The 14389-nt window shown below is 37.9% G+C and overlaps 1 protein-coding gene across 10 annotated transcripts in view; it reads right to left on the bottom strand.

The window, feature by feature from the left end:
* Positions 1–14389, bottom strand: part of LOC126386689 (transcription factor HES-5-like) — a 53158-nt gene that overhangs the window by 27501 nt on the left and 11268 nt on the right. For 2 of the 10 annotated variants that reach the window (XM_050039191.1, XM_050039197.1), the window contains exons 1-2: positions 3067–3335; positions 2730–2957 (exon numbers count right to left, since the gene is read on the bottom strand). In XM_050039191.1, coding sequence (XP_049895148.1) covers positions 2730–2957; positions 3067–3189 — 351 coding nt within the window. In that variant the 5' untranslated portion in view covers positions 3190–3335. Of the gene's footprint in view, positions 1–2021; positions 2958–3066; positions 3336–6968; positions 7299–7408; positions 7581–11297; positions 11840–11948; positions 12582–14389 lie in introns of those variants that run through there. The other 8 variants (XM_050039196.1, XM_050039195.1, XR_007569528.1 and 5 more) reach the window with 7 other exon arrangements.

Genomic DNA, 14389 nt, shown 5'->3' on the forward strand with positions numbered 1-14389 from the left:
GTGCCAAATCCCTTTAGAGAATAATCTGCTGCTGGAGGGTTTCGGATGATAATCACGCTATGGTCTGATCACAGTTTTCCCACACTCTGTCCAGTAAAAGAAATTAACGTGTGTCTAAATTCAAGTGGACTTTTTTTTTTTATTTTATTTTTTAAACACATGGTGGCCATTAGATTTTTCCTTTCAGTTTTCTTCTCTCCCCAGCGCTCTCCCTCTCTCTTTTTTTCTGTTGACATTTTACAGCTCATCAACATTTCCTTTCAAACTGTACATTAAGTCAATATTGGTTGTGTTGGAAACCAGCTCAGAAATCATATAAAACCTATATGTTGATATAACCAATATATACTGAGGTCAGCATGCGGTATGTCATATTTGATATGGTCGTATTCTGTCAACAAAATTCTGACCTGTGTGGTTTAGATGCTGAACAGTGTTCTCATTCTACAGTGATTTGATTCCAGTCTTAAAATATTATACGACTGTAGTCCTGGAACAAAGAAAATATTTCACATTTTAAATTGAGAATTAACAATTTAGTTTTACAATTAACCTCACTGACAGAAACTTGTAGAACATCTTTAGCAGGTCTTTTTTTTTTTTTATCATGGTCAGAAAAAATACATTTAAAACATATTGGGAATGTTTGGGGGGAGCCGGGGTGTCTTTAATCTCTGTCTCTTCAGGGCAGAGGTCTGGATCTATTGTCCCTCAGGGCTCTGTGAGTGAGTTTCCTCTGGTTTCCCACACTCTGTCCTTTCACTGGAGGAACAATAGAAGTGTGCCTCATTATGCATCACATTAGATACAGTGTCTGCCCTCTTTAAAGTGAGAAAATAATTATCCTAAATTACATCTAGCACGTATACCAAAATACCGTTGCCTCCAAACACTATCTTGAAATATATACATGTGTATATATAGTTTTTTTTATTCGACTTTAATGACTCGACTTACTGGAAATAGGTGACTTATTTTACGAATTATCAGAATGAAATCATAGAAAAAAATGATTTACATACATTTACAGTAAACAGGTATGCTCAGAGGCAACAGTGTTAAAGTGGTTAGCAATGTGACCTCACAGCAGGAAGGTTCTGATTTTAAACCTGTTGGAGCTTCTGTCCGGAGTTTGCATGTTTTCCTCTGGTGCCCCGGCTTCTTCACTCAGTGCAAAGACATGCACGTTAAGTTAATGGGTGACTCTAAATTACCTGTATGTGGTAATTATTGTTCATCTTTGTGTGTCATCTCTGTGATTTTTTTTGGCAACCTGTCCAGGGTGTGCCAGCCTACAGCACAGTTTCAGCTGGAATGGGCTCCAGCCCCCCGTGACCCTCTAAAGGATAAGCAGTTATAGCAGATGGATGGATGATATTTTAAGGATAGAAAAATATTATCTTATAGCATGGCAATAGAGAACTCCATGAATTAGGTGACCAAACCCCCGCCACTTTTTCATCATCATAACTAGGTCAGGTATTAGGAAAAATAACTCAAGACAACAATTTTCAGCTTGCAGTGTTTGTTTATTCAACACAGTGAGCCACATAAATTATGACAGCTCCAACTAGAGGTGATGATACATCACAACAACAACTTGTAGATTTCCACAAGACACACTGTACTCAGAGAGAGTAAAGGAACAACTGTCTTTATAAAAGACAAACATTTACAATCATTAAGGACACAGTCCACATTGTACTTTTGAGATTTTTACCTCAAATGGATAAAAACATTTATATTTAGTCAACAAAAGACAAATTAGTAAAAACTGACCTTACAACAGGTCACATTGTTCTCAATAACCACTAAAGTCATTTGATTCTTAAAATGTAAAAAATACATGGTCACTGGAAAACTGTGACATTTAACAAGCCTTTTACAGTCAAAGGATAAACATACTGATCTTTAAACAGATCACTTTTCAGTAATCACACAAGTAAGGGAAAGTCCATAATGACAAAATGTCCTTAAAAGAGGACAGTTAAGATTTTTGATTAATTCAAAAATATAAATACCTATCAAGAGGTAATAAATATCTCAACGCACAGTATTGTACCAACACATGACGTGCAGTGAGACATAAAAGTGTCACAGGAAAATTGTGACAAAAGGCAAACTCTTAAAAAAGAAAAGCATAAACATTTGGATCTAACAACAGATCAGTTTTGAGTAATGAGAGATTTTCTTGAAAAAGAAAAGTTTCTGACCAAAATGATTAATAACAACTTAAAGATAACAAATGTAACCATACTGTGTTCCACCAATACAGGAAGTACAGTGAGATATAATAATAATAATTGCTGATGCAATCAGATTTGGTTCATGCAACATGCATGATAAGAAGTTCTCTTTCTTAATTTGAAAGATGTTGTTGTTGTCATTTCCTCAGGAAAACACACAAAATAAAACTTTCTGTACAAACAGAAGAACAAGTTCATCAAATGTCAGAATTCAGAAGAATTCATTTCCAGTAATCTTTGACCAATATGGTCATCTGAGTTTGTCTGGTAGTAACTCCAGTCTGTAGGTGTCTACCACGGCCTCCAGAGGGCGCTGTTGACTGGACTCTGTTTGGTGATGCTGGTCTGGACTGTGGAGCTCAGAGGAGAGAAGTCAGCCTCTGTCAGGTTGTTATCAGAGGAAGACTGCAGCTTGTTGAAGTGGTTCAGCAGTCTTCTCTGGGACTGTGTCTTCACCTGCTCTTTGGACAGGAAATGTGTCACCTGTTGGACACACCTGGAGTAGCCCTGACTGACAGCTGCTGAGTCCACAGCTTGATGCTGCTGCTGCAGCTGTGTCAGGACACAAACTGTCATCTCCAGGATGTCTGCTTTCTCCAGCTTGGAGTCTGGCTGCTGTTTGAGGAACTCTGGACCCAGGAGAGACTTGAGCTGCTCAATGCTGCTGTTGATTCGCTCTCTGCGTAACTTCTCCACCAGAGGCTTTCTGAGCTGCAGGAAGAAGAACAAAGTCATTAATAAACTTATTCTGGAGTAAATTGTTAACATGAACAAAGAGAACTTCTTATGATGGATACATTTTCTTGGATGTTGAGTTTACCTTGTGGGTCAGAGTGAGATGCTCCTGAGAATTGGTCATTGCTGCAGTGATTGTAGGTGCCATGTCTGGATCTGTGTGCTGTAGAGGTCTCTGTAGAGAGAATCTGATCTCTGCTGGCTTCATCCCTCCTATTTATAGTCCCACATCTCCATATCAATGTGTGGGTCCTGGTTTCACTGGACTTTCTCACAGTCTCAGCCAATCAGAGAGCTCGGTGAGACAATAAGACATGTGGAGCGGCAACACGCTGAATGCTCTTGTATTGCCTCGGGGGACAATGGTTAGATCTCAGGGGAACAGGTGGAGGACTGGGGGGGTGATGGAGAGAGACTCACAGAGCTCTGTGTGAATCTGGGAAAGTGTTGACCCTGTAGAGAGAGCAGATCTGCTGCCTGATGCTGGGATCAATGACTTTGACTGAGCACACGCTCATCATCACATCACACACGTGGGAGACAGACAATTAATTCCATCTTAGTCAAAAGTACCGTAAACTTGTAACATGTAACTAAATTAAATAATCAATGGAAATAGTGTTTTTGTATTTAAATGCTTGTGTTGTGCCACAACCTAAAGTATATTTCATGGCATTTATCCTCATTGTTTTCCTCATTAAATTTAATGCCATTTTTCATTCAATAAGATTTGTCTTGTTTCTGGGAATACCTGGATCACTTTACTTTAGAAAGTCATTTTTTATTGCAGTAATAAGACTGTGATGATCACAATGTATTTAAAAACTTGAGAACAACATTCACTCTGCTGTCCAGATGTTTGAGTCTTCTGACTTGTGTGTTGTGGTCAGTGTGGGTAGAAAGTTGGTCTCAGTTTCCCACACTGACTCCTTGAATGCTGTGGTCAATGAACGACAAAAGGACTTTGAATGGAGCCTTTGTGACTGATACTGGACGTGTGTTGTAGTAGAAACAGAGCCTGACGTCACCAACCATCTGGACGGAAAGAACACCATTGGCCTACTGGGACAGTTTGAGAAGTTTCTAATTCTGATAAAGAATTTATATTAATGGGGCAGCTAAATTTATTTGGCAATCATTTCCTCAACTTTCAATAATTTTGACACATTGACCATCCAGTCAAAATTTGTTCTTTCTTTCTTTTTTTAAAATCAGGACCTGGATCAAGATCTCAGCTCTATAGATGAGGGTGGGAAATTGAGGCAGCTGTTTCCTGAAGTGTGCCAAATCCCTTTAGAGAATAATCTGCTGCTGGAGGGTTTAGGATGATAATCACGCTCAACTCTGATCTCCAGAGTTTTCCCACACTCTGTCCATTAAATGAAGTTAAGCTGTGTGTCTAAATCCATATGAACCTTTTGATTATTCTTTTATGACAGCCATTAAATAGATCCTCCTTGTTTTTTTTCCCTTTGTTATTCAGATCATACACCTCAAAACATTTATTTAAAAATATATATTCAGTCAGTAGTGACTGTATTGGAATCGTGCACAGAAATTGCATACCTGGTATTCCATTTGAAATCCTATAAGTTAATATAACCAGTATACACTGAGGTCAACATGTGGTATTTAGCTGTGGTTGTATTCTGTCAAAAAAAATTCTGACCTTTGTGCAGGGTGGCCGCAGGTCCTTAAAATGTCTTCAATTATCCTAAATAAACATTTACCAATATAAGGCCTTAAAAAGTATTAAAGTGTCTTAAATTCAGATTGATTGGGTCTTAAATGTTTTTAGTCACATCACAGATGTAATTGTTGGTGTTGGTGTTACAGGAAACATAATTTTAACAGGAAGGAAACACTATATAACAAGGTACCCCACTTCGACACCCCTGTATGTGTGCAATGCTGCTATTTAAAAAAAGACTTTGCCCAGCATTTTTTCATCATGGTATGAAAATATTGAAATCTTTAATCTATAATTTTAAACTGATAAGGAGTTTTGCATTTCTGGGAGCCGGGGTGTTTTTAATCTCGGTATCTTCAGGGCAGAGGTCTGGATCTATTGTCCCTCAGGGCTCTGTGAGTGAGTTTCCTCTGGTTTCCTCCCTCAGGGCTCTGTGAGTGAGTTTCCTCTGGTTTCCCACACTCTGTCCTTTCACTGGAGGAACAATAGAAGTGTGCCTCATTATGCATCACATTAGATACTAAGTCTGACCTCTTTCAAGTGAGAAATGATTACTTTTTTCTTAAAATACCCCCACCAAATCTAATACTTAAACCAAAATTGTTTTGCTTTAAAGTTGTATTTTGAAATTCATCTTTTATCATTTCATTTGATGACTTGACTCACTGGACATAAGTGACCTAATTTCATGAAAAATCTGAATGAAACCACATAAAAAAATGTTCCACATAGAAATTTACAGTAAACAGGTTTGTTCAGGGGTGGCACGTTGTTGAAGTGGTTAGCATTGTTGCCTCACAGCAGGAAGGTTCTGGGTTTGAACCTTTTGGGGCTTCTCTATGTGGAGTTTACATGTTTCTCTGGTGCCCTGCCTTCTTCCTTCAGTTCAAAGACTTGCATGTTAAGTAAATTGGTGACTCTAAATTATCTGTATGTGGTAATTGTTGTCTGTCTTCATATTTCAGCCTTGTGACTGTTCGTGGACCTGTCCAGGGTGTACCTGCCTAGTGCAGTGTCAGATGGGATCAACTCCAGCCCCCCTTTGACCCTCTAAAGGATAGGCAGTTATAGCAGATGGTTGGATGGTATCAAGATAATCTGTGTCATACACAGATGGGATGCAAAAGAAGTTCAAGTAAGTGGGAAAACACATTTTTATCATCATAATGAGGGCAGATGTAAAGAAAAAAAACTCAAGAGAACAATTTTCAGCTGGTAGTGTTTTTTTATTCAACACAATGAGCCACATAAAGTGTGACAGCTCCAACTAGAGGTGATGATACATCACAACAACAACTTGTAGATTTCTACAAGACACACTGTACTCAGAGAGAGTAAAGGAACAACTGTCTTTATAAAAGACAAACAATGTACTATCTTTATGACACAGTCCATATTGTACCTTTGAGATTTTTACCTCAAATGGATAATGGTCTTTCTAAAAGACAAACAAACTGCTGTATTTGAAGACACAGAAGTCACTACATTTAAAAAATACATTTCCAAATGGAAAACTTGTATTTAGTAAACAAAAAAAAATTAAATTGACCTTACAACAGGTCTCAGTGTTCTTAATAACCACTAAATTCAGTTGACTTTCAAAATTAAAGAAGCACATTGTCAGTGGAAAACTGTGACATTTAATAACCCTTTTTCCAGAAAAGATTAAACATGTTGATCCTATAACAGATCATTTTCAGTCATCACATAAAGTGAGGGAAAGTCCATAATGATAAAATGTCCATAAAATCGACAATTAAGATTATTGATAAATTCATAATCATCAATACCTATACATTTGCACACACAGTATTGTACCAACACATGATGTGCAGTCAGGTATAAAAATGTCACAGGAAAATTGTGACATAAAGCAAAACTTTTAGAAACAAAGGTATAAACATTTGGATCTAACAACAGATCAGTTTTGAGTAATCAAAGATATATTCTTGAAAAAGAAAAGTTTCTGACCAAATGATCAATAACAATTTAAGGACAACAAATGTAACCATACTGTGTTCCACCAATACAAAAAGTACAGTGAGATATAATAATAATAATAATTGCTAATGCAATCAGATTTGGTTCATGCAACATGCATGACAAGAAGTTCTCTTTCTTAATTTGAAAGATATTGTTGTTGTCATTTCCTCAGGAAAACACACAAAATAAAACTTTGTGTACAAACAGAAGAACAAGTTCATCAAATGTCAGAATTCAGAAGAATTAATTTCCAGTAATCTTTGACCAATATGGTCATCTGAGTTTGTCTGGTAGTAACTCCAGTCTGTAGGTGTCTACCACGGCCTCCAGAGGGCGCTGTTGGCTGGACTCTGTTTGGTGATGCTGGTCTGGACTGTGGAGCTCAGAGGAGAGAAGTCAGCCTCTGTCAGGTTGTTATCAGAGGAAGACTGCAGCTTGTTGAAGTGGTTCAGCAGTCTTCTCTGCTGTTGATGCTGCTGCTGCAGCTGTGTCAGGACACAAACTGTCATCTCCAGGATGTCTGCTTTCTCCAGCTTGGAGTCTGGCTGCTGTTTGAGGAACTCTGGACCCAGGAGAGACTTGAGCTGCTCAATGCTGCTGTTGATTCGCTCTCTGCGTAACTTCTCCACCAGAGGCTTTCTGAGCTGCAGGAAGAAGAACAAAGTCATTAATAAACTTATTCTGGAGTAAAATGTTAACATGAACAAAGAGAACTTCTTATGATGGATACATTTTTCTTGGATGTTGAGTTTACCTTGTGGGTCAGAGTGAGATGCTCCTGAGAATTGGTCATTGCTGCAGTGATTGTAGGTGCCATGTCTGGATCTGTGTGCTGTAGAGGTCTCTGTAGAGAGAATCTGATCTCTGCTGGCTTCATCCCTCCTATTTATAGTCCCACATCTCCATATCAATGTGTGGGTCCTGGTTTCACTGGACTTTCTCACAGTCTCAACCAATCAGAGAGTTTGGTGAGACAATAAGGGGTGCAGCACACTTAATGCTGTTATCGCCCTGGGAGACAATTGTTAGATCGAAGGGGAACAGGTGGAGGACTGGGGCGGTGATGGAGAGAGACTCACAGAGCTCTGTGTGAATCTGGGAAAGTGTTGACCCTGTAGAGAGAGCAGATCTGCTGCCTGATGCTGGGATCAATGACTTTGACTGAGCACACGCTCATCATCCCGTCACACAAGTTTTGTGTAATCTACAAATAAAGTACATGTATGATAAAAAAACAAAATCGAATTTTCTTTTTATCGCTTTTATTGAGCAAACATCTAAAATGTAGTAGGCAAAATAACTGTAATTGAAATGATGATTTAGTTGGTCGTGTCCTTTTATTTTTAACTTGATCATTTTTTCTATTAATTTGGCTTCATTAAATGCACTATTTTGCAAAAAGCACCATAACGTGTTAAAAGACAGTGTGCTGCCCATTCATGGTACTTGAAATAAACTCAGTAGCACAATAATCATACAGCTGTCCAGATGTAGCCGAGTCTTTTGACACGTGCCTTGTAGTCGGTGTGAGGATCAAGCTGAGCTCAGTTTCCCACACTGACTCCCTGTATGGTGTGGTCAATGAACCACAAAGGGACTTCAGTGACAGATGCTGGCTGTGTGTTGTTATAGAAACACAGTCTGACATCATCAGCCATCTGGAGGGAAAGAACACCATTGGCTGGCTCTGACAGTTTGTAATATTTTAAATTTTAGTGGAAAATCTTGCACTGAGTATCACCAAAATGTCTCATTATCACATGTTTTCAGTTTCTAGTCATTGCAGTACAATTTTGAACCTCCAGTAATAATCATGCCTCCAAACTGACCATTAACTGGATCAAAGTTTCAGCTCTACACATGAGGGTGGGAGGTTTCCTGGGGGGCAGCTGTTTCATGAAGTGTGCCAGATCCCTTTGGGGAATGACTTGGCTGCTGGTGGGATGGATGTCATTCACACTGAAGTCTTCCCTCCAGAGCTTTCCCACACTTCGTCCATTAGCAGAAGGCATGTGCCCCACTACAAATGGACCTTTTGATTATTCTGTACAGAATCAGTGTGCGCCACCAAGCATTAAGTGTAAGACCCCCCCTGAAAAATAATTAACCATTAAAGTGAGTAGTTAGTACATAAGTTAAACTACAGGTTTCTGATCAAATTGCAGTGTGAATGCTGGATGTAGAAACTGTTAAACAGCATTTTGCCTAAAATGTGTCAAAGATATGAAAAAGTTAAATTAATGTGAGAACATCCGACATGTCCTTGCCAGTTTACAGTTTACGATAACCATCTCAGAAAATATTACGGTTTCATGGTATTAAAGAATTATTATCAGTCACAATAATCCTTAAAGGAAGGGTTGTTTTAAAGTTGAACAAACCTTTTATTACTATAACTGGAACTCCAAAACCATTCTTTAAAGTAGAATTATGTGTAAAAGGGTTTGTCTCCTGAAAATAACTAAAATACAGGTGAGATTCTCTACCCAGTTGTTTTATTTTTCAGTATAGATTAACAAATGTACATGGTTTTCATATCACAGTATACCCTGAAAGTGATATCGCTGAAACCCTAAGTTTGACAAAAGTTTCTACGTGAATGTATACATCTTTTTGGCAAGGTTAAAGATAAATGGATTTTGAGGGGGTTTGTTGCATTTGCTTTCAGTATTACTAACCTTTAAAATAAGTAAAACATTAAAAAAGCATTTAAAAGTTGAATAATAGGAATTTACGAAAGATTTGAACTATTTTAAAGTTTGAGTGTAGTTTCAAGCTGAAAATATGAACGAGGACACAGAGTTTCAAAATGCATGGAAATAGGTAAATTCTGAAAGTTCCATTGATTTATTTAAATTTAGAAAGTTCCTGAAAATGTGGAATATTTTGGAAAATATCAAAAGTAACCTAAAGTGGTAGCATACATGAAGTTTCTGTGTTGAAAAATATGTAAACAATTAAGTTGCAAAAATAGCAGCTGAAGAATGATAAAAGGTGAGACAATCATTGGTTGTGAACACTTCCAGTATTCACACCAACTAACCAACTTCTTAGGTTAACTTACAAAGAATGAGTGATTGACACTTTGCCAAAAAAAATATTGGCTTCCATCAATGAAATGAACATTTAAAAAAAAAAAAAAAAAAAGTAGGAATCCTGATTTATGACAAAGGTTCAGTAACAAACCACAGGTGATAAAACCAGCTCCAGTTTTAGGAGCCAGGGTGTCTTTAATCTCTGTCTCTTCAGGGCAGAGGTCTGGATCTATTGTCCCTCAGGGCTCTGTGAGTGAGTTTCCTCTGGTTTCCCACACTCTGTCCTTTCACTGCTTTCACTGGAGGAACAATAGAAGTGTGCCTCATTATGCATCTCATTAGATACAATCTCTGACCTCTTTAAAGTGAGAAATGGTTAACTTAAAATTTTCACATTAAAAGTGTCTGAACCTGACAATATTACAAAACACTGGCGCTTCAAATGTGTTTTTGAAATGTACATTTTTTTTTTATCTTGGCTTGACATGGCTTTATATAAATAGTGACATATTGATAATGATGCCTCTGTGTCAGAAGTCTTGATTGAACCACATTATCAGGCCTAGTTTTACAATAAACAGGTATGTTATGAATAAATAGTGTGTGCTGAATCTTATTTCCCAATTAATGATTGAGACCTGTTAAGGTCAGTTAAGTTAAAATAAAAACAAATGTAGAACGTATATTTCATGTTTGTAAAGAGTATAACCATGACACACAATGACACAAGAGCACAACATTTTCAGCTTGCAATGTTTGTTTATTTAACAAGGCACAATGAGCCACATAAAGTGTGACAGCTCCAACTAGAGGTGATGATACATCACAACAACAACTTGTAGATTTCCACAAGACACACTGTACTCAGAGAGAGTAAAGGAACAACTGTCTTTATAAAAGACAAACAATTTACAATCTTTAAGGACACAGTCCACATTGTACTTTTGAGATTTTTTTTCTCCAAATGGATCAAAACATTTGCATGTGCTGAGCAAAAGAAAAAAATCTGACCTTACAACAGGTCACAATGTTTTTAATAACCACTAAATTGGTTTGATCATTAAAACTTAAAAATTACATTGTCACTGGAAAACTGTGACAATGTGACATTAAACAAATCTTTTAAAGTAAAAAATTAAACATGTTGATCTTTAAACAGATCAATTTTCAATAATCGCATAAAGTGAGGGAATGTCAATTGAGACAGAATGTCCTTAAAAAAGACAGTTAAGATTTTTCACAACAAAAATCATCAATACCTATCAAGAGGTAATAAATATCTCCATGCACAGTATTGTACCAACACATGATGTGCAGTGAGACATAAAAGTATCACAGGAAAATTGTGACATTAATCAAACTTTTAGAAAAAAAGCATAAATATTTGGATCTAACAAACAGATCAGTTATGGTTAATCAAAACGATTAAAGTCAATTATGACAATATGTCCATAACATAGAAGAACATGAAGTACAGTGATATATAATAATAATAATTGCTGATGCAATCAGATTTGGTTCATGCAACATGCATGATAAGAAATTCTCTTTCTTAATTTGAAAGATATTGTTGCTGTCATTTCCTCAGGAAAACACACAAAATAAAACCTTGTGTACAAACAGAAGAACAAGTTCATCAAATGTCAGAATTCAGAAGAATTCATTTCCAGTAATCTTTGACCAATATGGTCATCTGAGTTTGTCTGGTAGTAACTCCAGTCTGTAGGTGTCTACCACGGCCTCCAGAGGGCGCTGTTGACTGGACTCTGTTTGGTGATGCTGGTCTGGACTGTGGAGCTCAGAGGAGAGAAGTCAGCCTCTGTCAGGTTGTTATCAGAGGAAGACTGCAGCTTGTTGAAGTGGTTCAGCAGTCTTCTCTGGGACTGTGTCTTCACCTGCTCTTTGGACAGGAAATGTGTCACCTGTTGGACACACCTGGAGTAGCCCTGACTGACAGCTGCTGAGTCCACAGCTTGATGCTGCTGCTGCAGCTGTGTCAGGAAACACACTGTCATCTCCAGGATGTCTGCTTTCTCCAGCTTGGAGTCTGGCTGCTGTTTGAGGAACTCTGGACCCAGGAGAGACTTGAGCTGCTCAATGCTGCTGTTGATTCGCTCTCTGCGTAACTTCTCCACCAGAGGCTTTCTGAGCTGCAGGAAGAAGAACAAAGTCATTAATAAACTTATTCTGGAGTAAAATGTTAACATGAACAAAGAGAACTTCTTATGATGGATACATTTTCTTGGATGTTGAGTTTACCTTGTGGGTCAGAGTGAGATGCTCCTGAGAATTGGTCATTGCTGCAGTGATTGTAGGTGCCATGTCTGGATCTGTGTGCTGTAGAGGTCTCTGTAGAGAGAATCTGATCTCTGCTGGCTTCATCCCTCCTATTTATAGTCCCACATCTCCATATCAATGTGTGGGTCCTGGTTTCACTGGACTTTCTCACAGTCTCAGCCAATCAGAGAGCTCGGTGAGACAATAAGACATGTGGAGCGGCAACACGCTGAATGCTCTTGTATTGCCTCGGGGGACAATGGTTAGATCTCAGGGGAACAGGTGGAGGACTGGGGGGGTGATGGAGAGAGACTCACAGAGCTCTGTGTGAATCTGGGAAAGTGTTGACCCTGTAGAGAGAGCAGATCTGCTGCCTGATGCTGGGATCAATGACTTTGACTGAGCACACGCTCATCATCACATCACACACGTGGGAGACAGACAATTAATTTCATCCTGTGTAAAAAGTAAGATATCACTTATATGAAACAAAATTAAACAATCAGTGGGAATAGATGTTTATGTCTTAATGCTGCAGTTGTCTTAAAACCTGAAATCTAGCAAGGATTTGTGGATTTTGTCTTAGTACATTAGTTGCAATTTTGTATCTCAGAAATTGTGACATTTTTATCATTGGAAATATAAATGAATACATAAAAGATTTTTTTTTGACATTCAGTTTTTGACTGTAATGCCCATGCTGTATTTAAAAACTTGAGAACAACATTCACTCTGCTGTCCAGATGTTTCAGTCTTCTGACTTGTGTGTTGTGGTCAGTGTGGGTAGGAAGTTGGTCTCAGTTTCCCACACTGACTCCTTGAATGCTGTGGTCAATGAACGACAAAAGGACTTTGAATGGAGCCTTTGTGACTGATACTGGACGTGTGTTGTAGTAGAAACAGAGCCTGACGTCACCAACCATCTGGAGGGAAAGAACACCATTGGCTGACTGGGACAGTTTGAGAAGTTTGAAATTCTGATGAAAATTTTATAATATTTTATTTTTGCCATCCTCTAATCGTTTAAGACATTTTGATCATCCAGTGGTAATTGTACTGTGGTATCGGCAACTGGATCAAGATCTCAGCTCTATAGATGAGGGTGGGAGGTTGAGGCAGCTGTTTCCTGAAGTGTGCCAAATCCCTTTAGAGAATAATCTGCTGCTGGAGGGGTTTAGGATGATAATCACGCTAAGGTCTGATCAGAGTTTTCCCACGCTCTGTCCAGTAAAAGAAATTAACCTATGTGCCTAAATCCAAACAGAACTTTTGATGATTCTTTTTTTTTTTTTTTAACACATGGTTATTTTCAAATTTTTCCTTTTACACTGCCCCTCCCTTGTTTTAACATTTTACAGCTCAACAACATTTGTACAAACCATATATGAAGTCTGAATTGTCTGTGTTAGAAACCAGCTCAGGAATCACATATGCCATTTAAATATTTGATAAAACAGTATTGGTAATATAACCAGTATAAACTGAATTCAACATGTAATACTTGGCTGTAATCCATTGTCCTGAAATATAGGCAGTCTTTCTTCCCTTTTCATTTTTAATTTATTTTCTTTCTTTTTTTTCATAATTCCCAATAACACTTTAGTTTTACTGAATGGACATTAACTTATAGAACAACACTGGAAGGCAATTTTTATTATGGCTTGAAAACATTTGAAACAGATTAGGAATTTACTTTTAGGAGCCAGAGTGTCTTTAATCTCTGTCTCTTCAGGGCAGAGGTCTTTATCTATTGTCCCTCAGGGCTCTGTGAGTGAGTTTCCTCTGGTTTCCCACACTCTGTCCTTTCACTAGAGGAACAATAGAAGTGTGCCTCATTATGCATCACATTAGATACTAAGTCTGACCTCTTTAAAGGGAGAAACTACTTATTTGTACTTAATACATTAAAACAACTGCACCTAACACTTATTCAAAAATTGTTTTGCCTTAAAAAACAATATCATATATACATTTACCACTTGATTGGATGACTTAAAGGGTCAGCGTGTAATATTTGGCATGGTTTATTGTCAATCTGAATCTGAATCTGAGTATTCTACCCATTAATATGTTTATATAAGTGTATAATCGCTATAAAATAAAATTCGTTTGGTTTTCGTAGCCTTATAATTATGCTTTAATATATATATATATATATAGCAAGGGCCTTGCTTTAGAGAGGTCGCCATCTTGCGCCACCATGTATGTACGGCAGACTGAGCAGACAATCCAGCCAGCCAGAGAACGCGTTTCGCGTGTATAAATAAACCAACGAAGACAGCGGAAGGAAGGAAGGAGGAGGAGGAAACAGCAGAGAGTGTTCGTAGTTCGTCGATAGAGAGTAGTGAAAAGTTTTTATAGTTATAAAGTTTGCGAATGGACCACACTTACCACGCAACAGGAGAGAATGAACCCGAACCGTC

The sequence above is a fragment of the Epinephelus moara genome, chromosome 24 (genome assembly GCF_006386435.1).
Source record: "Epinephelus moara isolate mb chromosome 24, YSFRI_EMoa_1.0, whole genome shotgun sequence".
NCBI lineage: Eukaryota > Metazoa > Chordata > Actinopteri > Perciformes > Serranidae > Epinephelus > Epinephelus moara.